The sequence below is a fragment of the Mus musculus genome, chromosome X (genome assembly GCF_000001635.26).
Source record: "Mus musculus strain C57BL/6J chromosome X, GRCm38.p6 C57BL/6J".
NCBI lineage: Eukaryota > Metazoa > Chordata > Mammalia > Rodentia > Muridae > Mus > Mus musculus.
The window spans coordinates 103,402,127-103,426,769 of record NC_000086.7 but is presented as its reverse complement, the minus strand read 5'-3'; the positions used below and the strand labels follow the sequence as shown (position 1 = coordinate 103,426,769).

Genomic DNA, 24,643 nt, shown 5'->3' with positions numbered 1-24,643 from the left:
AAAGCATCAATGCACATGGAATAAAAATAAATAAAATTTTTAAAATTTGGAATTTACAAATAATGAAGATCCCTCACTGGTTCAGCCACTCACCGAGGTACCTCACTCCAGCAATTTCCCCTCACCAGACTTATTCATTTTTAAAGTTTAGATGTTTGAATATTTATTGTAAAACAGCAAGCACAATGATTTCTATTTTTATAATTGGTGACGTGATCTGGAAAAATACTTCTAATTGGTAAGGCAAGAGTGATTGCAATGCACTCTTCATTTTTTTCTAACTTCTTAAAGTATCTTCTTTTTTAAAATTAAAACTTTATTATAGGGGCTGGAGAGATGGCTCAGTGGTTAAGAGCACTGACTGCTCTTCCAGAGGTCCTGAGTTCAATTCCCAGGAACCTCATAGTGGCTCACAACCATCTGTAATGAGATCTGATGCCCTCTTCTGGTGTGTCTGAAGACAGCTACAGTGTACTTAGATATAATAAATAAATCTTTAAAAAAAACCTTTACTGGAAGGAGTTACAGAGACAAAGTTTGGAGCTGATACAAAAGGATGGAACATCTAGAGACTGCCATATCCAGGGATCCATCCCATAATCAGCCTCCAAACGCTGACACCATTGCATACACTAGCAAGATTTTGCTAGAAGGACCCTGATATAGCTGTCTCTAGTGAGACTTCGCCTGGGCCTAGCAAACATATAAGTGGATGCTCACAGTCAGCTATTGGATGGATCACAGGGCCTCCAATGGAGGAGCTAAAGAAAGTACCCAAGGAGCTAAAGGGATCTGCAACCCTATAGGTGGAACAACAATATGAACTAACCAGTACCCCCCAGAGCTCGTGACTCTAGCTGCATATGTATCAAAAGATGGCCTAGTCGGCCATCACTGGAAAGAGAGGCCCATTGGACATGCAAACTTTATATGCCCCAGTACAGGGGAACGCCAGGGCCAAAAAGTGGGAGTGGGGGGAAGGGTATGGGGGACTTTTTGGATAGCATTGGAAATGTAAATGAGGAAAATACCTAATTAAAAAAAAAAACGGGGCCTAGCAAACACAGAAGTGGATGATCACAGTTAGCTATTGGATGGGTCACACGGCCCCCAATGGAGGAGCTAGAGAAATTACCCAAGGAGCTAAAGGGAACTGCAACCCTATAGATGGAACAACATTATGAACTAACCACTACCCCGGAGCTCTTGACTCTAGCTGCATATGTATCAAAAGATGGCCTAGTCGGCCATCACTGCAAAGAGAGGCCCATTGGACTTGCAAACTGTATATGCCCCAGTACAGGGGAACCCCAGGGCCAAAACGGGGGAGTGGGTGGGTAGTGGATTGGGGGGGGTGGGTATGGCGGACTTTTGGGATAGCATTGAAAATAAAAAAAAACCTTTACTATAAAAAAACTTGCAAATAAAAAATTACCCACCGGAGCTAATGACCAGATCTTTAATAGTTTTGTTTTTTATATTGTTATAGTGTTTGTGTTCTCAGCACACTTAACAAAAGCAACAGAAAATATAAGAAATTAATCTACTCAACTAAACTAATTAAAGTTTATTTTGAGACAGGATCTCACTATGTAGTCCTGAACTGGAACTCACTATGAGCAGCTGGCTTTTAATTTAAAGACCCACAGGTTTTTGCCTCTTTTGCCTCTGGAGTGCTGGGATTAAAGGCATGAGCCAGCAGCATCCCAGACTACATTTTAAGAAAGGGAAAAAAGCTGGTCGCCGGGCATGGTGGCGCACGCCTTTAATCCCAGCACTTGGAAGGCAGAGGCAGGTGGATTTCTGAGTTCGAGGCCAGCCTGGTCTACAGAGTGAGTTCCAGGACAGCCAGGACTATATAGAGAAACCCTGTCTCGGGGGGGGGGAAGAAGAAGAAAAGAAAAAAAAAAAGGAAAAAAGCTAGTCATGATGGTGCATGTCTTTAATCCCAGCACTCGGGAGGCAGAGGCAGGTGAATTTCTGAGTTCGAGGCCAGCCTGGTCTACAAAGTGAGTTCCAGGACAGCCAGGGCTACACAGAGAAGCCTTGTCTCTAAAAACCAACTAACCAACCAAACCAAAACCAAACCAAACCAAAAAGGAAAGGAAAGGAAAAAACGAGGTAATTAGCATAATTAGCATGACAAGGAAGGGGTAGTGAGAAACAGTGACACAGAAACGCAAAGGTTTCAAGCAGAATTTATTGGAAGTTTGGCAAGCAACAAACACCCTAGTTGGCCTGTAGATGACTTTAGATTGTTTTGCGGTGATTTTCATTTTGAAGAAGGATTTCCAATTTTCAAAACAGCCAGGCTCAAATTAAGTATTTTCCATTTATTTTAGCAGTTTGGTATAGATTTGTTTTCGGCTTAGTGTGTAGAGATGTTTGTTTGTTTGTTTGTTTGTCTGTTTTCCATCAGGACTTCATTTATGCATGAGGGCACAATGGTAGCTGATGGTGACACGTTTCTGCCTGCCTGCTTAATCAGTTGGGTTCATGGCACCATCTGTGGAAGAAAGGTTTTCAATTATTCTCTATTTTTCAGTAATGCCTCCCTCGTGAACATCTTTAGAAAAGGGGCCTTCCAAGGTCTACCAAGTCTTATCGATTCTCTCTCTGTGTTTTGTTGTTTGGGAGGTTTTTCTGTGTAATGGCCCTGGCCGTCCTGGAACCTCCTTTGTAGACCAGGCAGACTTTGAACTCAGAGAGATCTGCCTGCCTCTATCTCCTGAGCACTGGCATTAAAGGTGTGTGCTACCGCCATCCAGCTGATTGCTTATATTAAAGGGCAAACATCAGTGTTTCAGCTATATTAGATGCCTACGTGAAAAGGCAGTATGGGGCTGGAGATGCAGCTGGTTAAGTTGCATGCTGTCAAACCTGTGAGGGTGCATACGTGTAAGAGTACTTGCCAATACAAGCAATGCTAAACAGTTAAATGTCTGTTTCCTTCTTTACCTATGGATGTTGTCATTGGTTTGCTTTGTAAACTATAGTTTTGACGCTGTGAAAGACAGAAGGCACTACAGAAACTACAAAATCCTTTTCCTTTGTGTGAAATGTGAAAGTTTTAAGAAAACTTATAAAGAAATTGCACTGATTTGATTACTAAACGTCAGTTCTACTTAATGCCAAGCTTAGCCAATAACTATTTACCTCACTTCTTTCCAGGAAAATGTTCATGGTATTTTATTATTATTTTAAAAATTATATGTCTCTGTGTCACATGAGTGCTATATCTGCCCAGCTCTTGAGCTGTTTAAGGTTTACTGTAAATGATAAAAGTTGTATGTTGGGCTAGAGAGATGGCTCAGTAGTTAAGAGCACTGACTGCTCTTCCAAAGGTCCTGAGTTCAAATCCCAGCAACCACATGGTGGCTTGCAACCACCCGTAATGAGATCTGACGCCCTTTTCTGGTGCATCTGAAGACAGCTATAGTATACTTAGATATAATAATAAATAAATCTTTTTAAAAACAGTTGTGTGTCTTTTATTTAATTTATACAAGTGCTAGTGCCTACAGGGGTGATAGGAATTGGGTCTCCTGGAGATGAAATTATAGGTGATTGTGAGCAGCTTGACACAGGTGCTGGGGATCAAGCTTGGGTCCTCCTCTGTAAGAGCAATATGAGCTTTTAACTACTGAGCCACATGGTTTTAGTTCTTTATAGGAGACACTGTTTTTTGTTGTTGTTGTTGTTCTTGTTTTTCCCCCTCCGTTCTGCCAAGTCCTGGAGAGTGTTCGAGACCGTGGGTCTATTCTATATTCTCAGAGCTCAATTGTTCTGGAAAGTCAGAGCCTAAGAGGTAGGATCTCAGAAGTAGGACTGGCTGTGGATTGGCTGCTCAGCTCTTCCCTAGCTTCTACTCCTTCACTGTGATTGTAGCTTCAGGGATTCTGGCTCCAGGGGCAGCAGTACAGTTTAGTGCGATCTGAACATTAGGACCCTATAAACTTGTACTGCTTCAGATCCTCCCAGTTCCTTCAAGGTCTCATTTCTTTTTTTTCTTGATAACTATTACTCACAATCTGGTTCCTACAGGTGAAAACCTTATCTACTCCCCAGGGATCTCAGCTGAACCAGCCTGCTGGGGCTCCTCCTTGGCCAGATTCAAGAGCCTTGGACTTGGTTTGTTAACAAAGGGGAGAGGAGGGGCTGCTTATCTGGGGATGTCTGAGTGGGAAAGGACACCAGGGACAGTCCTTGAGCTAGAGTCCTCCCTTGTGGCCAAAGTACAGTGTAATCTGTGGGAACAGTGACCATTTGTGTCTCTTCCTTACCCTTGATGTTCTTTGATTGCCTAGACCATCCTCGGAATGGGATAGGGTGCCTTCTGTCTCCTGGATACTGGGATTGCATCATACTCGGCTTTTGTAGTACTAAGGACTCTAACCAAGGACCTCATTCATGCAAGGCAAGTACTATAACTAGTGAGCTACATCCTGATTATCCCTCCATTGTCTTATTTATTATTTGGTTAGTTATTTATTTGGTAGGGTCTCACTATTTAGCCCTAGCTTGCCTAGAACTTGTTATGTAGACCATGTTGGCCTTGAAGTCACAGATACTTGTCAGTTGCCTCTCTGAGTGCTGGAGTGCTAGGCTTAAAGGTGTGTACCCTAGACCTGGCTTCCAGTGCCTTTAAATTCCCTGTATGTATGTCAGGCTGCAAGGATGAAATGTGTGACTTCAATAACAATCCAAAGGGCAAGAAAGATACCTGATTCAGTTTCTTCCAGGTCTTGGTCAGCTTGTGGGTTCTGATCAGTGAACATCTCCCTAGAATATATAGTGTAATCAATTGTCAATAGGCTAAATCCAACAACTTAGAGAGACATGAAAATCATTCATGCACACACATGAAAATATGACCCATTTATATTTGAACTAAGACAGGCTATCTACCCCCACCTTCTTTGAGACAGGCTCTTACTATATAGTCCTAACCAGCCTAGAAGCCACTATGTAAATCATGCTCTACGTAGCTCTCAAAAAGAAATCTGGAAGTGGCAATGTGGTGAGGTAGAGACGGTGATGGAGAGCTCAAGGCCAGCCTTTATCCCACCAGCAGTCTGGGAGGCAGAGGCAAATGGAAGCTACTATGTGGAGCAAGTTGGCCTAGAACTCCTGCTTCTGCCTCCCAAGTGCTAGAATGAAAGGTGTGCACTATCTTACCTGACTATTTTTCCATTTTAAAGGAAAAAAGACATCAAATGTGAGCCTCCCCCTGCCAGAGCCTGACAAATACAGAGATGGATGCTTGAAGCCAACTATTGGACTAAGCACAGGGTCCCCAATGGAGGAGCTAAAGAAAGGACTGAAGAAGTTGAAGGGGTTTGCAACCCCACAGGAAGAACAATATGAACCAACCCCAAGAGCTCCCAGGGACTAAGTCATCAACAAAGAGTACACATGGCTCCAGCTGCATACATTGCAGAGGATGGCCTTGTCATGCATCAATGGGAGGAGGGGCGCTTGGTCCTATGAAAGCTTGATAGATGCCCCAGTGTAGGGGAATTGAGGGTGGGAAGGTGGGAGTGGGTGGGTGGGTGGGTGGAGGAACATCCTCATAGAAGCAGGGGAGGGAGGATGGGATAAAGGGTTTCGGGGGGGAGATGTGGAAAGGGGATATAACATTTGAAATGTAAATAAAGAAAATATCCAATAAAAGGAAAAAGGAAAAAAAAGAAGAAAAAATGTAAGCCTCCACTAGCACATGACAAATGACAGTACTGAAAGGACAGAGCATGAAAGTTCTTCTCTAGGACATTGCTTGTACTCAAGAGCAGTCACATGAATACAAATAGACTTAGGGTCTCTTTTACTCTTTGAACTCTCTGACTTCCTACAAAAATGAGAGCCAGGCCCACAAAAACAAAATCCTACATAATTTCATACCAAAATCATCTGTGAGAAAAGGTACACACAAAACAGAGTAGACAAAAACAATCTATCCCATAAAGGAACAGCAGCATATTGCAACTGATGTGTGGAACTACAGACCAGATCACTACAACACTATGTCATTACAGACTTCATCATCTTCCTACGTTGCTTCTCAACTGATACCAAGGATAAGACTAAGCACAGTTAATGGATAACCAACTCCTATTGTATTTCTCCTCCCTGGATTTCCCATAACCCAAGAACAATTGAGAATACATACATATACATGGAGGGGCTTGCTTTAATGTTGCCAGTGATGACTTTCACATTATTGTCTATGTCTCTGTCACTGTGACTGGTTTCATCATCTTCAGTACATCCCTATGGAGTGATAAAGACACAGGGGAAAGTCAAAATTGAAGTAGATAATTTTTGGCTGTCAAAGGAGGACTTTTGTCTTAATGTTAACCCTAGAGTTGATAGTCTTAACTGATGAGAATAAAGTTGGGACAAAGCTTAGTAAACAGTTGTACCTTATGGACTACTGCTTCTCTCCCACATCAAGATCATTAGTGTAGATACCTTGATAAGTTTTGAGAAAATGGGCCTTGGGTACAGTGTTCTTATAATGGTAGATTGCTCACATTAATGAAAGCACCAGATACCCTGAAGAAGTTTGACTTGGTTCTAGAATATTTTAGTGGCTTTGGTTGCTGACTATAATCCTCAATTGGCTTTTATTACTGCTCACATTTATTTTCTTTCTTTCAAAATCCCAAAAGGAAATCTGAATGTGGCAGTACACATCTGCAGTCCCAGTACTGATGAGGTAGAGGCAGGACTGAGGGCTCGAAGCCCAGTTTTTAATCCCACCAGCCCTCAGGAGGCAGAGGCAACCAGATCTCTGTGAGTTTGAGGGCCAGCCTAGTCTACAGAGTGAGTTGTACAGTGAGACCTTGTTTCAGAAATAAATAAGGAAAGAAGGAGGAGTGGAGAGGATTATATCTGTCTAGGTCTCATTCACCTTAGCTCCCCAGGGCTAGTGTCCTGGCTTCAGGGTAGGCAAATAGCAGCTACTTGGAAAGAATCTTTACTTTGGAAGTAAATCCTCAATTTTCATGTATTCTATATTAGCAAATTTGCAAATATTTTAATTGCCTTTTGGTCATTTCAGACACGCACAGAGAGGTGAACAATTTGTCACCTGGTTTCAGCTCTCAAACTTTAAGCACACATCCTCTACATTGTTCATCTAATATCACAATTTCCACATTTACATTCCTTTTGCTGGCAACCTCCACCCCAAGGCATAGTGCTAAAACTCTATGCGGTGTGTCTAAGCACACAAGGCTGTATTGATGCTGTGTCTTGTTCAAATTTTAAAGTGTGTGTGTGTGTGTGTGTGTGTGTGTGTAAGAGAGAGAGAAAGAGGGAGAGGGACAGAGAGAGAGAGAGAGAGAGAGAGAGAGAGATTGGCTCTCACCTTCTACCTTCTCTGGGACAGGGTAAGTCTTATTTCTGCCATGCTGCGTAGTTCAGGCTAACTGGCCTACAACCTTCCAGACCATTCTGTCTCTGCCTCTCACCTCACCATAGACATTCTAGGATCACACATTCAAGGCACCACATCTGGCTTTTAAAAACACTTTTTATGGGCTAAAATACCTTTTCACAGACACACACTTTAGAAAATGATACTAAAAATACACAGTGCGCCAGAAGCTGAATGACACACAATAAGGTAGAACTGTCACCGCTCTTTCTGTATACTGTGCTTCAATAATTCGGCCAAGAATAAACTTGCTACGTGTGCAGTTACACTTTAGTTTATTCATGGTATATACTACCAAGGAAAATTTTGGGGGTATATAATTAAACACATTATCAGTTTGTTTGGATTTTTAAAAAGCTCTTCTCGCATACATAACATTCTGACTGCATTTCCCCTCCTTCCAGTCCTCCTAGTTCTCCACCCCCAGCCCAGCCCCATGAGCTCCCCTCTCCCCCAGATTTGTTTGGAAACTTTTAAAGTGAGGCTTTCGAAAATGGATGCACTATGGGCTGGAGAGTTAGCAGAGCACTTAGTAGTTCTCACTGCTATTCCAGAAGGCCTGAGCTTAATTTCCATCACCCACATTGTACAACTAGCTCACAAGCTCTTTTTGTTTTTGTTTTTTGTTTGTTTGTTTCTGTTTTTGTTTTTTTGAGACAGGGTTTCTCTGTGTAGCCCTGGCTGTCCTGGAACTCACTCTGTAGACCAGGCTGGCCTCGAACTCAGAAATCTGCCTGCCTCTGCCTCCCGAGTGCTGGGATTAAAGGCATGCGCCACCACACCCAGCTGCTCACAAGCTCTTATAACTCCTAACTATAGGGGATCTTCTGGGAAACAATTGACCATCAATTAAATACAATCTTAGCGTGATTCAGTTTTCAGTGGACATCATTATCATTATCATTATCATTATCATTATCATTATCATTATCCTAGTACCATATCTATTGCATCATGTTTAGAGCTTATCCACCCTTGACATTTGTGTTTTTTCAGAGTCCCATCTTGGTGTGTTTCTGTCTTCCTTGGACCACTTACAGCTTGGCAAGTGTCCTCATCATCGGTACTGCTGACTCTGTCCTCCTGAAGAATATCTTGCAGGTGAAGAAATTCGGCAGCGCTAGAGAAAAATGTCATAATAATAAATACACTGGAGAGTCATTTATCTCAATGACAGACTACATGCAATTCAGAAACCGACATACTAATCTGTTGCTTAAAGTAAAATCAGGGGCCAAATAAATGATTGAATAACTATGATTTACTTCAGAAAAATGCCTTGAACAAAATCTAAAAGCTGAAGCGTGTCACCTAGAGTAACCTTTTCATTGTATAGATTAAAGAACTGAAATAGTGAGGTGAATCTGTTTTTTGACTATAACTTTGTTGCACTTCTACTGGCTTACTTGATATATGTATTTTGTTCCCCAAACACTTTCCTTTTAAAAGCTTCAGTTTTGGAATTTTATCAAGTTTGTTCTTGTTTTTTGTTTGTTTGTTTGGTTTTTGGTTTTTCGAGACAGGGTTTCTCTGTATGGTCTTGGCTGTCCTGGAACTCACTTTGTAGACCAGGCTGGCCTCGAACTCAGAAATCCGCCTGTCTCTGCCTCCCAAGTGCTGGGATTAAAGGCGTGCGCCACCACGCCCGGTTTGTTTTTTGTTCAGGTCACAATCACCAGCCTAATTTTGATTCCCAATATTCTTTTTTTTTTTTTTTTTTTTTTTGGAGACAGGGTTTCTCTGTATAGCCCTGGCTGTCCTGGAACTCACTTTGTAGACCAGGCTGGTCTCGAACTCAGAAATCTGCCTGCCTCTGCCTCCTGAGTGCTGGGATTAAAGGCATGCACCACCATCACCCGGCGATTCCCAATATTTTTAACAGAAACAGATTTGTTCCTAACAGTAGTCCCTAAATGATTTAACTATATTGCAATTTGGGCCCTGGATCATCCACAGTGGAGAATGTGTGCTTTTCAAGGCAGTCTAGACCAAGATTCTACAAGTAGGTGTGGCTGTGCTTGTGTTCCTACCCTCTGTTTTCATGAAACAAATAGGCTACATTTTCTCCTAGAGTTTCTGGGAGTTCCATTATCAGTTCTCTGGGACACTGTGCCTCATTCACTAGTCTTAGCAACTAGAATGCTTCTGGCCTTGGGAACATCCCCCATGAAAACTGAGTACAAAAGAGAAATTGATATCTACCATGTTCATAACAAGGGTTTCAGAACACTGTGGGAAATAAAAGTCCAAAGAAAATTTTTTAGTCTTACTGCAGTAACACTTTTTTAAAAAACTCACAGCAACTTACCAGTTTCAATCCACAAGAAGACTAAAGGCTCTTTTCTTTTTTTTGGGGGGGGGAGCGTCATAGATTCCCGGCTACTGCTCTAGGATGTCTCATGGAAGTGTACATTTCTGTGCTGAGCATCAAATTGTGTGGCAAGGTCATGCAAGATGTATTTCTTGTTCACTTGGGTGGAAATCAGCTGCTGACACCAAAGGTGACCATTGCTGATGTGAAGAAAGTGTTGCACAACTTACCTCAGTGGCTCATCTGCCTGATCGTCGGTGTCATCATCTGTGATCATGAAAAATCAAATGTGAAAGTGCAGCTAGGAAGCAAAGGGTGGTAGAAAGGAGGGGTTGGGATCAAAGGCCTCTTGAGCTTAAACTGCTGGGTGCAGGAGACTGCTACCTGCTCAATGATATTGTTGAAGCTAAATACAACAGAGATTTTTTTGTTTACAACCTGTGGAATAGTTAGTTGGAGATTGGACCCTTTAAACAAGCAAGAATATAAAAAGAAAAAAAAATAAAAGTTGTCGTTTACTACCTTTTTTAGTGTTTTAAATTTTGTATTTACACATACCAAAAAAATAGTATTTTCATTTATTGTTTTGACTATTTGTAAGTAAACTTGGAAAAAGATCCCTTCAGCATTATTTAGCACTTTTTCAAACACATTAGGTTCTTGAAATGGGTGAAGGAAAATGAGCTTAAAGGGGGATGCAGAACAAAAAGGTACCTGAGTTCCTCTTCAGACCGGGCCCACTCCAGCACTAAAGGAGAGAACCCGAGCTGCTGAGTTCATTCCCATGAAGGCTTAACTGTTGGGTTTTGGTTTTGGTTTATTTTTTGTTTTTGGTTTTTAAAGACCTAGACTGTCAACACATAAATAAAAACCAAAATGACAACAACAACAGAAGCAAAAATATCAAGGTGGGGGTTGGGGGTGGGGTTCCAAGGTGCAATACTTGCCCAGAGCAGAGGACGGCCCAGGCTGGAATCCCAGAACTGCGAAAGAAACAAGAGAGAATAAAAAGGCAAACTGAGGATTAAAACATACACAGACTCAAATGCAAATAAAACTTGTGTTTAATGTGTTAGAAGTCAAAGCACTTTGAAAATATCCTCACATGTATTCCATGTTTTAGGAGGTATAGGAGCAAGAATATATAGATTTTATGGGCTGTTATGGAGGAAGCTTAAACAACTTTATTGATATTTTGTTTGTTTGGAGGTAGGGTCTCACTGTATATAGCCCTACCTGGCCTGGAGTTCTCTATGTAGAACAGGCTAGCCTCAGAGTTAAAGAGGTTTCCATACCTATGCCTTCCAAGGGGCTAGCATTAAATGTATATGCTACCATATCTAGCTCACTTTCTGTTTCTTGTTTTGTTTTGTTTTTCTCAATGCAGAGTTTCTCTGTGTAGTCCTGGCTCTCTTGGAACTCACTCTGTAGACCAAGATGGCCTTGAATTTAGAGATCCACCTGCCTCTGCCTCCTGAGTACTGAGATTAAGGGCACGCACCTCCACTGCCCGGCTTCCCGCGTACTTTCTTTTATTTTTTTTTATATATTTTTTATTACATATTTTCCTCAATTACATTTCCAATGCTATCCCAAAAGTCCCCCATACCCTCCCCCCCCCACTCCCCTACCCACCCACTCCCCCTTTTTGGCCCTGGCGTTCCCGTGTACTGGGGCATATAAAGTTTGCCTGTCCAATGGGCCTCTCTTTCCAGTGATGGCCGACTAGGCCATCTTTTGATACATATGCAGCTAGAGTCACGAGCTCTGGGGGGTACTGGTTAGTTCATATTGTTGTTCCACCTATAGGGTTGCAGATCCCTTTAGCTCCTTGGGTACTTTCTCTAGCTCCTCTATTGGGAGCCCTGAAAATGAATCCAACGTATATGTTAAATGTCTTAGTTTATAAGTTTTTTGTTGTTCTTGAGTAGGTCCTTCAGTTTGATTTAGGAGCAATACCAGATAACCCACATTCGAGGAGAACGTAGAAAGAAGATGGTAACTGCAGGCTCATACTGGAACATTCTAATCTATAAAAGACAATCCTTTCCAACAGTCTACCACCTCCAGGTCCACATGGTTAACTAACACTGATTTAATTCATTCGCAACCGTCTGTGTCATTCTGGTTGCCTCCAGTTAAAGGGAATCTCTGGTTTAGTTTGACAGCTTTGGAGAAAACTAAGGATCCTAGGATGATATTACTTAGATATCAAGGGAGAGGTGGCATGAGAAATGAAAACCCTGGGGAGACAGGAGATGGTTTCCCCTTTGCTCCTGGGGAATTTGAAAGAAACAGTGTCCCTGGACTCGTGCCCAGAGGAGTCACTTTCCTCTTTCCGGTAACTATAAAAAAGTAAGTAGGTTTTTACCTTTGAAAAGCCAGTTTTCTTCATCCTCGAATTCTGGCAAGTCCATTGCACTGCATTCTGCTTCAGAGGTCTTGGGGCTTTGCTTTTCAGACATAGCTCCGGGATTCGGCTTCTGTGGAGGGAGACCTTGTTGGTGGAGCTGATACCCAAGTCTAGGTGGGTGCTGTGAATAAAGGCCTGAGGGCTTGGGCCAGAGCTTCAAGTTTTTATCACAGCTCGTGCTGGGGTGGGGTCAAGTTGAGGGGGCGGAGTCTGGAGAGCCTCGGGTATTGGGAATGGGTAGAACCAGAGAATGACACACCTCTGTAGTATCCTAAATGCCTATCTTCCATGGAGGTCTTAGAAAACATTGACCTCTACATTTTCCTTCAGCTAGGGTAAAAGTATTAAGGAAATCTCTGTGATCTAGTGAGTATTGGCATGAAGGAGTAGGTCCTGTGTACTTCTTTTTACTGATCAGGTATTAGATCTTCCAACCATGGAGCTTGTCCTTCCCAATCTACCCTTCCAGTTTCCAGCACTTGTATAGAATAGGAGGGTGGGTGGGATCAGCAGGCAGTGGTGTAGGAAGGGGACAGTGGTTGGGAACCAGTAGATGGGAGGTGAGACCTAGAGGTGAGGAAATGGGCCAGGAGCAGGCAGGGAGTTCTGCAGAACTGTAGTATAAGAGAATGTCATTGTACTTTATACCCCTATCCTCTAAGGGCATGGAAAAAAACTGGAGTCTGACTTTTCTCTCTGCTGGGGTGGAAAAGCTTAACAGTATCTGAGCGAAGGCTGGGCTGTAGGAGCCATTCTTATACCCTTCCTTTCAGTGTGTCAGATACTGGGATTCCCAGAGCTTGACTTTATCTATCAACAGGCACAGACTGTTAGTTCCCAGCAGTATTCAAGGAGCACAGATGGTGGGGGTGGGCATGAGGCTGGAACCAGCGCCATGACAGGTGGGGCTCGTGGCAGAAGCTATGGGGTTATGTGGGGTAAGATGGTGATGGGCAGAGAGGTGGGACACGAACTAGAAAGTAGCACACTTTGGTAGTACCTACCCTAAATGTGCTTCCTCATTAGAGGGCTTAGAACAAACACACTCGCTGCTAGGTTGCGGCTCTATGGGAAGCAGCAAGAAAATGTCTGATCTAGTTTAAAGCCTTGGAGGTGGGCTGCCCTATGTTCTTCCTTTGGATGCATTAAATATTGAGACCTCCTACCTTACAAAGCCAGCAAGAACTCACTGCACAACTGGACTCGATTTTCCAGTGGATCTGTAATGAGCACCAGACTTTCAAACAGTCCTTGTGGAGTACTTAAGGTGGGGGAATGAACGACAGGGCATGGTGCGTGGTGGTGCACAGGTCTGGGGGGCCAGAAAGTGAGGTGGTGTGCTGGAGTTGGGGCAGTTCGACGTTAGAAGAGACTGTCACACCTTTGTGGCAGCAGGCTAAAGGCTCATGGCTGCTCTCTGAGGGATGATACTAGAGAACAGCGAGTGGCATTGTTCTTTCTTCAACTACCCTAGAAGCACAAGAAATGGCTGTGCTCTAGAGAATGTTTTCTTGACACAAAGTCTCAGTATGTAGTTCTGCTGGACCCAAATTCGTTATATATATCAGATTGTCCCCAACTCACAGAGATCCACTAGCCTGCTTCTGGCCTCCCCTAGTACTGTCATTAAAGGAGTGCACTACCACACTGTCCTTTGGTTGCTATTTTGTGCAGCCATTTCTGTGCTTTTCCTTATATTGGGCCAGGTAGTGGACTGCCTTATTTATAAAGATAGAAGACCTCACTTTGGAGCACGACTCTCTTTTTCAGAGACCCTGTACAGTCCTCATTTAGATTTCCCAGCAGTAATTATGGAGCCCAGAAGATAGGCTTAGGGTCATCTGGGAGAGGAGTAGGGGAGGTTAGTATGGGGGAGGTTGGGAGTCTAGGAAGAGAGAAAATCTGATCTTTGTAGTATCATAATGTTCCATCCACATTGGAACACTTAGAAAATACTGGCTCCTAGATTCTCTATCATCTAGGATGGATACACAAAACAAATATCTGTGATCTAGTTAATGTTAGGGAGGAGAGGGACTGGATCTTCGTTGGGTCCGGTACTAGCTTGGCTATCCTCCCAAACCTACAACACAGACCACTCTTCTCCAAGTGTGGCGACGGTGGTGGGGAGGAGCACGTCAAGTGTGTGTGAAGGGGCCAGGTGGGGGGTATAGGACTAGAGAATGTCAAGCCTCTAAAGTATCCGAAGACTCACATTGGTCGGAGGACCCTGAAAACACTGATGTACACTCTCCCTCACCTAGATTGGAAAAGCTAAGAAAACAGGACTTTTTGGTCATTGTTGTTGGGGTGTGGAGATTTGCATCTATAGTCCTTCTTCCACTAGATCAAGTACTGGGCATCTCTTCTTTATAAAGATCTTAAAACCTTATTGGGGATATTGATTGTCTTCCTAAAACAAACAGAACTAAACCAAACAGAATGAAGCCAAGGCACCTAAGCTAACCTTGACTTACCTTACCATTTGATTTTGAAGTAGTGCTTGAGAAACACGAAGTGGGACTAGGGTGCAGTAGAGGGAGATAGGAGGGTGGAGCTGGGGGAGGGGGAGGGTAGCACAGGGGTTCTAGTGGGGTAAGAATAGAAAAAGTCACATCTCTGTCACATCCTGAAGGTTCGTTGTGGTTGGAGAGCCTAGAAAATACTGGTGTCTAAGTTCTCTTTCAGTTAGGTTGGAACTGTGAAGAAAATGTCTGGGACCCAGTTAATATTGAGGGGTTGAATTGTCCCTATGTTCTCCCAATCACTGGGTTTTATAACAGACTTCTTTATGCCTTCTACGGGTGCCAAGACCTCACTTCTGACCCTGGCTTTCCTTTCCAGGGACAGGCCCAGACCGTTAGATTTCCTAGCACTACTCATGCAGCATATAAGGTGGGCTGTGAATTGGGCTGGAGGTGGGGATGTGGATCAAGAGGGTGCAGGTAGGGATGTATGATGAGAGAATGACAGCCTTCTGTAGTACCCTAAAGGCCCAGTGAATATTCTGTCACATCACCACTGAAAATTGAAAACTATGCTGGTGCCTAGTCTCCCCCCAGCTAGGATGAAAAGCTAAGAAAATGTCTGTGATCTAGTTCATGGCTGTCTGTATATGCATACATATACGTTGGTGGGGAGAGATCTACCTGTTCCTTGCTCTTCCTTTCACTGGGCTATGGAGGTGACCCATAGTGCCTCCAGTTCTGGTATTGGTCTTCTTAAGTTGAAACAGTTACCGAGATCTTACTGAAGAGGTTGGCTCTTCCTCCCAACTGACTGTACAGACCTTTAGATCTCCCAGTTGTACTTGCCAAGCCCAGAAGGTTTGTCCCCTTGGCCTTCTGGTATACAGAATTTGCTCTTTCTGACAGTTAAAAAGCAAGCAAGCAAGCATACTGAGCTCGCTTACATTAACGGCTTGCTCCCCACAGGCATTTCTTTCTTTTTTGGGGAGAGGGGGTGTTTCCAGACAGGGTTTCTCTGTATTAGCCCTGGCTGTCCTGGAACTCACTTTGTAGACCAGGCTGTCCTGGAACTCAGAAACCTGCCTGCCTCTGCCTCCTGAGTGCTGGGATTAAAAGTGTGCGCCACCATGTCCGGCCCCCACAGGCATTTCTGCAGTCTGTTCCTAGGCAGCCATTTCTGCAGTCCTTCTGGGTTCTAGTTTGCTTTCTATTGATAAGCGGCTTAAGAATAATTTTAGGGTTTCTAGTGTGATAAAACAGTATGGGTGGGGCTGGAGAGATTGCTCAGTGGTTAAGAGCACTGACTGCTCTTCGGAAGGTCCTGAGTTCAAATCCCAGCAACCACATGGTGGCTCAAAACCATCTGTAATGAGATCTGATGCCCTCTTCTGGAGTGTCTAAAGACAGCTACAGTGTACTTACATATAATAATAGTAGTAATAATGATAATAGGAGTTAAAAAAAACAGTATGGGTAACAGTGACTTGGGGGAGAAATTTCATTTCAGCTTACAATTCTCAAGTTACTCTCAGGGAGGGAAGTCAGAGTAAGACTCAAGGCAAAAATCTGGAGGCAGGAACTGAAGCAGAAGCCTTGGAGGTTGCTTACTGGTTGACTCCCTTGGTTTGCTCAGCCTGCTTTCTGATGGAACCCAGGAGCACCTGGCCAGGGAGTCAAGGCCTACTATAGGATGGGCCATCTTATAGCAAAATGGGGGTGGGGAGTCCTACAGACTTGCCTACAGGCAATCTAATGGAGGAATTTGGTCAGGTGAGGATGGCTTTAGCCTGTTTTTTTTTTTTTTTTTTTTTTTTTTTTTTTTTTTGGTTTTTTGGTTTTTCGAGACAGGGTTTCTCTGTATAGCCCTGGCTGTCCTGGAACTCACTCTGTAGACCAGGCTGGCCTCGAACTCAGAAATTCACCTGCCTCTGCCTCCCGAGTGCTGGGATTAAAGGCATGCGCCACCACGCCCGGCTGGCTTTAGCCTGTTAAGTTAAAAACTAAAACACAGGAGATAAGGGTTTTTATTTCATCCCTCTAAGTACTTTCAAACTTCCCTCTGAAACCTCACAAACCAGGCCTTCATCGCCTGCATTTCTCTCAGCCTCCCTACCTCCCAAGGTCTTAATGGAGTGGTCCATTAAGCAGTGACCACTCAACAGCTTTTCTAGCCCAACATTCCACACTCTATCACAACCCTTTCCAAAATGCGGGCAACTCTGTCACAGCAACGACCATACTGGTACAAGTTTCTATTCTAGTTTGCTTTCTCTTGCTGTGGTAAAATACTGACCAAAACCAACTTGGGGAGGAAAGGGTTTCTTTTACCTTACTGGGTATAGTCCATCATGAAGGGCAGCCAGGGCAGAATCTTAAGGCTGGAGGGAGCCTGGATGCAGGAAGTAAAGCAGAGACCACAGAGAAATGCTGCTTACTGGCTTGCCTAACTTGCTTTTTTGTACAATCCAGAACCCCTTGCCCAGAGGTGATATAGCTCAGGGGACCTCCTACCTGTCCTAGAGGAGCAAGCACCATCCACAATGAACTAGGTCCTCCCACATCAATTATTAAATAAGAAAATGCCCCAGAGATTGGCCTACAGGCCAATCTGATGGGGGAATTTTCTCAACCGAGGTTCCCTTTTCTTAGATGACCCTGCTGTGTGTCGGGTTGGCTAGAAACTGCCCAGTACATGCCCTCCCTTTAGTCTTTCTTGAGAGCTGAGTGCCTTGCCCCAACATGGCCTCTCACTGCTGCTGCTCCTCAGGAAGAAAGCTTCCTGCCCCCATTTCCCTTTAGTCTCTTGTTTTTTATGTTTCTGTCTTTGTTGAAACAGGGTTTCACTATGTAGCCCTTGCTGGTCAGGAACCTGCTATGTAGATTAGGCTGGCTTCAGACTCAAAGAGATCCACTTCCTGCTTCTGCCTCCTAAATGCATGGATTAAAGATGTGCACCACTATACCTGGCCAAGGTTCTTGTGGGGAAACACAATGGGCACTTACCTTAATCCAGGACAGTGGCAGGTGTGAAGTGGATTACGGTACCATTACTGTCTTGGGGTCTTGATTGTGTTCATTCTCCACCAATTAAAGAATTAAAAGGCAGGAAGAAGAACTCAGGCACACTAGACAACAATATTTAACACACTTTATTAAATATATGTGAAGAAGGGCACCATACACACACTCACACACACATATGAGAGAGACAGACAGAGGAGGTGGTGGTGGAGGGAGGCACACATGAAGAAAAGAATCCCTGCAGGGCCGAGAAGGGATTTGGAAAGCCAAATTCAGTTTTTAAAATCTGGGGCTGGGAAGCCGGGTGTGGTGGCACACGCCTTTGATCCCAGCACTTGGGAGACAGAGGCAGGCGGATTTCTGAGTTCGAGGCCTATTTTTTTGCCATCTTTATTACTGATCTATGTGGCCTCTTTGCCTATCTATCTGCCTGTCAGGGAACTACCCAATTTTTAGTCCCTAAGCACTGACCAAGCCTTTTAGAGCCCAAAGACCACACAACAATTGAGTTTCAAATGCAAAACCTTTGCCTACAGGATTTAGATCTATACTGCTAGATTTTGGTTTGGTTTGATTGTTTTGTTTTGTTTCTTTTTTTTTTTTTAAGATTTATTTATTATATGTAAGTACACTGTAGCTGTTTTCAGACACACCAGAAGAGGGCACCAGATCTCATTGCGGATGGTTGTGAACCACCATGTGGTTGCTGGGATTTGAACTCAGGACCTTCGGAAGAGCAGTCAGTGTTCTTAACTGCTGAGCCATCTTTCCAGCCCTTGTTTTCTTAAAATTTATTTGTTTTATGCATATTGGTGTTCTGTCTGCATGTAAGTCTATGTGAGGGTGTCAGATCCCCTGGAACTGGAATTACAGACAGTTGTGAGCTGCTACGTGGGTTCTGGGAATTGAACCCAGGTCCTTTGGAAGAACAGCCAGTGTTCTTGACCACTGAGCAGTCTCTCTAGCCCCTTTGCTTTCTTTTTTTTTTTTTCTTTTTCTTTCCTTTTTGTTTTTTAAAGACAGGGTTTCTCTGTGTAGTACTAGCTGTCCTGAAACTCGCTTTATAGACCTGGCTGGCCTTGAATTCATAGATCCTCCTGCCTCTGCCTCCTGAGTGGTAGTGTAGATTGGTTTCCTATCTGGAATGAGTAGAAGCTTGTTCATATCTCTCCAGGAATAGTGCACACAACACAATCTAGTTTTTAAAATATATATAAATCCTGGCTGTTTAAAATGCCTGTTTTCACCAGTTGTGATGGCACATACCTTCAATCTCTACACTCAGGAGGCAGAGGCAGGGGGATTTCCATGAGTTGAAGGACAGTTTTGTCTACAGTGGGAGTTGCAGGCCAGCCAGGGATACAGAGTGAGGCCCTGTCTTGGAAAATAAAATAAATGAATAAATTTAATTAAAAAAATAGATGCCTAATTTCCTCATCTGTTGCCTTTATTTTGTTAGGCTAGACAGTATTCTTGATTATTTTGGTTTTAGGCATATTATTTTTATCATATATCTCATGTTAAGTGCAGAGAATTAAAAAGCAGTCACACTGGGATCTTAATGGCTAGCAGAGTTTGACATTATCCAGAAACATTAACATTAACCTTCCTTAATGGCTTTCTCAACTAGTCCTCTCTCTCCCAAAGTTTACCTTCCTCACATCTCAGCCTCATATATGAGTCTTTTTTTTTTTTTTTTTTTTTTTCGAGACAGGGTATCTCTGTATAGCCCTGGCTGTCCTGGAACTCACTTTGTAGACCAGGTTGCCTCGAACTCAGAAATCTGCCTGCCTCTGCCTCCTGAGTGCTGGGATTAAAGGCGTGCACCACCATTGCCCGGCTATGAGAGTCTTTATAACAATGATATATTAATATTTGCCCCACACATGCACAACATGTGATGCTAGACCTATAGGAGGAACTATGAATGGAAGTTACTAGAAACTGCACCTTCCATAGAAACTTCTTCAAGGCTGATTAACTGATTAGAATTTCAAAGATTATGGAGAAGTTGGAATACTGTTGGTCCATAGCTTAATTTAGTTATCTTAAACTCTATTTAGCCTCCTTAAAAAAGCTTTTCTTTAGAAATCAGATTCATTCATTTTATTTTATGTGGTTTTTTTGTTGTTTGTTTGTTTTTGTTTTTTTCTTGAGACAGGGTCTCTCTGTGTAGCCCTGGCTGTCCTGGAACTCACTTCGTAGACCAGGCTGGCCTCGAACTCAGAAATTCGCCTGCCTCTGCCTCCCAAGTGCTGGGATTAAAGGTGTGCGCCACCACGCCTGGCTATTTTATGTGTTTTGCCTTCATTTATGTCTGTGTACCATATGATTGCTTGGTGCTTGAGGAGGTCATAAGAAAACATCAGATCCCCTGGAACTGGCTATGAGCCACCTGGTGGGTGATGGGAATGGAACCGGGCTCCTCTGAAAGTCAGGGCTCTTAAATACTAAGCCAGCTCTTCAGCCTGATATTAGCTTCCTTAATAGTTATTTCTTACCCATCTCAGTTCCTGATCCATTATCCTGTGACTATCAGAGAAAAACCATTTGGAATGTATTAATTTAACAAATCCTCAATTTCCATGACCCAAAACATTAAATAACATTTGAGACTTATAGCTGAGATTTTTCCACTTGCCTGTAACCTGTTATCTCCATAATGTGTTTAAAAAGTGTGTTGGTTTGTGACTTTCTTCTTCCTGAGCTGCAATCACTTCTACTTGGCTTCAGAATAAGCTCTGTCTTACCCTCTTTGAGGTAAGAGTGGTATTTTTGTGTCAACAATTATAACAGCACAAATAGACGGACACAAATGGGCTAAGGGATTCTGATACTACTTCATTCACTACAGATATTGTTATTCTAGGTTTGAACTCTGCCCCTTTCTAGGCATCACTTAGTTTTCTTACCTAGCACATCAGGGTATTGGGGAAAAAAAATCAGTTAACCTGTACACCAGAATTACCTGGCCAAGGTAGGAAAGCGGGGAGGGCTAAAAACAGATGCCCGATTACTACATCATAGAGATTCTGTTTGGGGATAGGTCCTAAATACCAAAGTTTATTACTTTCCCCAACTAGATCTCACAAGTTCAACTGTATGGGAGTCTATCAGTTGGCCCTTTGGTGAAGGCAGTTTTAAAGATAAACAAGTCATTTTCATGAAGATTGACAAAAGAAGCTTTGGGGACAGATTAGAGACTAAAAGAAATGGTGGAAGTGGCTAGGGTATAGCTTAGTTGGTAGAGTGCTTGCTCATTTCAGCCCACTCTTACATTTCATAACCTGGGAAACTAAGCTTACATAAATCAACTTTGCCAATACTGACTTTGATAGAATACAACTGTAGCAATTCCAACTAGAGTGGAGGTAGGAGGATCAGAATTCCAGCTATATAGTGAGTTCAAGGCCAGCCTGGGATCTATGAGACTTGGGACCAGGGTGGAAGACAGCCAGAGTCCACAGGCCTACCCTTTGGGGACTGGGGTAAACACTACTACAGTGAGCAAGTATGTGGTGAAAAGATGGCAGAGAAGGAGAAGCAGAGCAGTTTGTGTTCTATGAAGAGAGGTAGAACTATGAGGAACAGCCTGATGTGAGAGGCTTGCACAGCCACCATGATGATGTTTGGGACTGTGCTGCCGCCAAAGGCCATGTATGCTTCTGTGGCCCTATAGCAGCAGGCATCAGTGTCAATGACCATGGCCCATGTTACCACTAAAGGCCACATGGGAGTGCACGGTCTCACACGCCATCAGAGGAAATGTTGCTGTTTGAGGGCAGTACCCAGCCGCCGCCTCGCCCCGCCCCACCCCCCTTGCACGCTGAGGCACCTGGGAGAGCTGGCCCCGCCCCAGTGTGGGGCAGTGCAGGAGGGCTGGCCCCGCCCCTTGCCTGGCCTTAATTGCGTGAGCGGGAAAGCTGGCCCCTCCCCTTGCTCGCTGAGGAACCTGGGAGAGCTGGCCCCACCCTTGCTCATTGAGGCACTTTGGAGAAGGAGGCCCCGCCCCTTGCCATGGCCATGAGGGCTAGTGGGCTGACCAACTCAGCTACCACTCAGGCCCAGATCCAAGGCTTTAGGTTAGCCCACCCCAACACATAACCTATCTATGATCTGCTGAAGTGCGTGCAGGGGGTCTGTCTGCAGAACCAAAACTGCAGAGTCTTTGTGACACAGGGCAACAGTAGGATATCCTAGAGAAGTCTCTGTGAGGGTCTGGTTTTGATGATGTAGCAGAAGTCAGAGGCCTCGAACCAGACCAATGACTCATTGCAATAAACATTTGCAAGTTAACATGTGTGGAGAAGGGTTGGAGAGATGGCTCAGCGGTTAAGAGCACTGACTACTCTTCCATAGGTCATGATTTCAAATCCCAGCAACCACATGGCTCACAACCATCTGTAATGAGATCTGATGCCCTCTTCAGGGGTGTCTGAAGACAGCTACAGTGTATTTATATATAAATAAATAAATCTTAAGAAAAAAAAGATGTGTGGACAAAAGGGTATAGTGTGAGACACACTGTGACACACTGCAGATTCCACAGCAAGGTTTTTTTTTTTTTTTAATTTTAAAAATATTTTTAGGGGGCTGGAGAGATGGCTCAGTGGTTAAGAGCACTTGACTGTTCTTATGAAGGTCCTGAGTTCAAATACACATGGTGACTTACAACCATCTATAATGGGATCTCACACCCTCTACTGGTGTGTCTAAAGACAGCTATAGTGTACTTAGATATAAATAATAAATAAATCTTTAAAAATACTTTTAGTTTTTTTGGGGGGAGGGGAGGTTGCTAGAGTGGAGGGTTGATATGCAGGGATGGTAAGATTAGTGGGATTGGAGTGCAGGATGTGAAATTCACAAAGAATCAAAAATGGAAAAAGCAGGAAGAGGGAGGATAAATAACAGGGTATTTTTTTTTCTTTTTACTGGTTCTCCATTTTACTTCCTGTTATTCATCAAGTGGCTCACAACTTTCTTTACCTTCACAAAAGCTCCCAATTTGCAATTCACTTTCTATGTATCACCTTCTCCCCCACCTCCCCCTTTGAGATGAGAGTCCAACTCTTGCTGTTCTGGAACGTGCTGCGTATACCAGGCTACCCGGAAACTCACAGAGATTTGAGTTTATGCCTACTTAGTGCTGGGATTAAAGTCCTGTATCATCATACCCCCTTTTAAAAAAAGAAACATGTATTCTACTTCGTATCTTTGTGGTTTAGCAACCTTGTATAATGCTAGATCTCAAAGGCTTGAAAATCAAGAGTAGACCAGGCTAGAGATAAGCAGCAGTCAGCTCACCTAATGATACAACATGCATTTTGTCATTTCTCATCTCGGGCCTTTTGCTGATCCTTTGCAGTCCTTTCAAGATCCAGGTTCTGTATTAGGAACTGAAACATACCCAAGATCTCTTTCTACTCATTGGTAAGTCAGCTTTGAATACACATGCTATAGTTTCCCAATTTCTTCTTTTCCCCGTGGGGGGGGGGGGGTCTCTTGCTTCTATGTATTTCTTTGGCTGGAAAATGATAGCAAATCGAGTGTTACCTTACTGGATCTCAATTTCAGTCGTGTCAATATTAGAGCCCAAAAAGTCTGAAACAAGACAGATTTCTTTGCAAAGACGTTGGACAAGTGGACACAGGCAAAGAAGAGCACAGCAGCTAACTGATCAGTTCAAGGCCCGTTGATAGGTATTTAAAGTATTAGTGGTAGCAGGAAGAGGGGCTCTGAATCCCCTAACTAAGGAGGTATTGACAGTGGATAGCAGCTGTTGGCAGAGGGAAATTCAACTTTAAGAGTGTGGCCCTTGGTAGTTGCAGTGAACGGGCAGGCCCACACCCAGGTAAATTTGGACAGCACAAACTGGACTTGTGGTTTGTCTGTCTGTCTATCTATCTATCTATCTATCTATCTATCTATCTATCTATCTATTAAAAAGAGGACTCAATGTTGAGAAGGAATGAAGTGGTTAGGGATTGGTCTGGGAGGAGTTGATAGAGGAGTAGGGAGTAGTATGAGCAAAAAACACTATATAAAATTTTCAAATAATTGATGAAAGCATATTAAAAGATTAGTGGTCATTTACTTTATACTAAAAGATTAGTGGTCCTTTAATTTGTTTTTAGCATTGGATAAGTGATTTACCTAAGCTTCAGTCTGGCTGGAGAGATGGCTTAGTGCTTAAGAACCCTTGCCACTCTTCCAAAGGACTGGAGTTGTGCTCCCAGTACCCATGTTGAACAGCTCACAACTACCTGAAACTCTAGCTCTAGAGGGTCGATGTCCTCTTCTGACCTCTGTGGGCATTGGACTCTTGCGAACATGTTCATATGCACACACACAAACACTCATAAATAAAAAATAAATCTTAAAAAAAATTAGTGGGGGCTGGTGAGATGGCTCAGTGGGTAAGAGCACCCGACTGCTCTTCCGAAGGTCCAGAGTTCAAATCCCAGCAACCACATGGTGGCTCACAACCATCCGTAACAAGATCTGACTCCCTCTTCTGGTGTGTCTGAAGACAGCTACAGTGTACTTACATATAATAAATAAATAAATCTAAAAAAAAAAATTAGTGGACATTTAGTTTTTTTTCCCCATTGGACAAGTTGGTTTACCCAAGCCTTAGCAACCCTGGTTCTAAATTTTACCCCAGCTCAAATGCTCTAAGTACTGTGCTAAGCACGTGGCTACTTTGTGACTGTCAGAGCTTTGGAGTCCAGAAAGTGGGGAGGATAGAGAGTGGACAGCTTAGAGAATGAAGTAAGCTTTAAGACAAAGCAGTTAGGAAGCTCATTTTCCCTCTCAAGAAGGAGTTCCTTATCTTCAAGTTAGACATCAGTAAGCCTACTTTACTGAAAAAGCTCAAGCTTTTGGACAGTGAGAATTTTTGAGAGAAACCAGAAAGCTGCGGAAATGTTAAAAGCCCTATAGGTATGTAAAATGTGATTGGGCTGAGGTCTAAGGAACTGAAAGGC

The 24,643-nt window shown here is 43.3% G+C and overlaps 2 protein-coding genes across 5 annotated transcripts in view; both read right to left on the bottom strand.

Moving 5' to 3' along the window:
• Positions 1-2,181: 2,181 nt before the first annotated feature.
• Positions 2,182-17,758, bottom strand: Tsx (testis specific X-linked gene). 4 transcript variants are annotated; one of them, XM_030251301.1, is made up of 9 exons: positions 17,637-17,758; positions 16,962-17,022; positions 12,124-12,235; positions 10,700-10,735; positions 9,983-10,019; positions 8,480-8,561; positions 6,170-6,270; positions 4,724-4,782; positions 2,182-2,506 (listed from the first exon to the last, which is right to left on the bottom strand). In XM_030251301.1, the coding sequence occupies exons 3-9, from the start codon at positions 12,215-12,217 to the stop codon at positions 2,481-2,483; spliced, it is 435 nt and encodes a 144-aa protein (XP_030107161.1). In that variant the 5' UTR covers positions 12,218-12,235; positions 16,962-17,022; positions 17,637-17,758; the 3' UTR covers positions 2,182-2,480. The 4 variants fall into 4 exon arrangements, with proteins under 4 accessions (XP_030107161.1, XP_006528004.1, XP_006528003.1 ...); XM_006527941.2 differs by lacking the exon at positions 16,962-17,022 and having other exon boundaries at positions 17,637-17,669; XM_006527940.3 differs by lacking the exon at positions 17,637-17,758 and having other exon boundaries at positions 16,962-17,509.
• Chic1 (cysteine-rich hydrophobic domain 1) overlaps positions 17,678-24,643 on the bottom strand; it is a 52,690-nt gene continuing 45,724 nt past the window's right edge. The window contains exon 6 of the mRNA XM_006527760.4: positions 17,678-17,758. Coding sequence (XP_006527823.1) covers positions 17,750-17,758 — 9 coding nt within the window. The 3' untranslated portion in view covers positions 17,678-17,749. The remainder of the gene's footprint in view (positions 17,759-24,643) is intronic.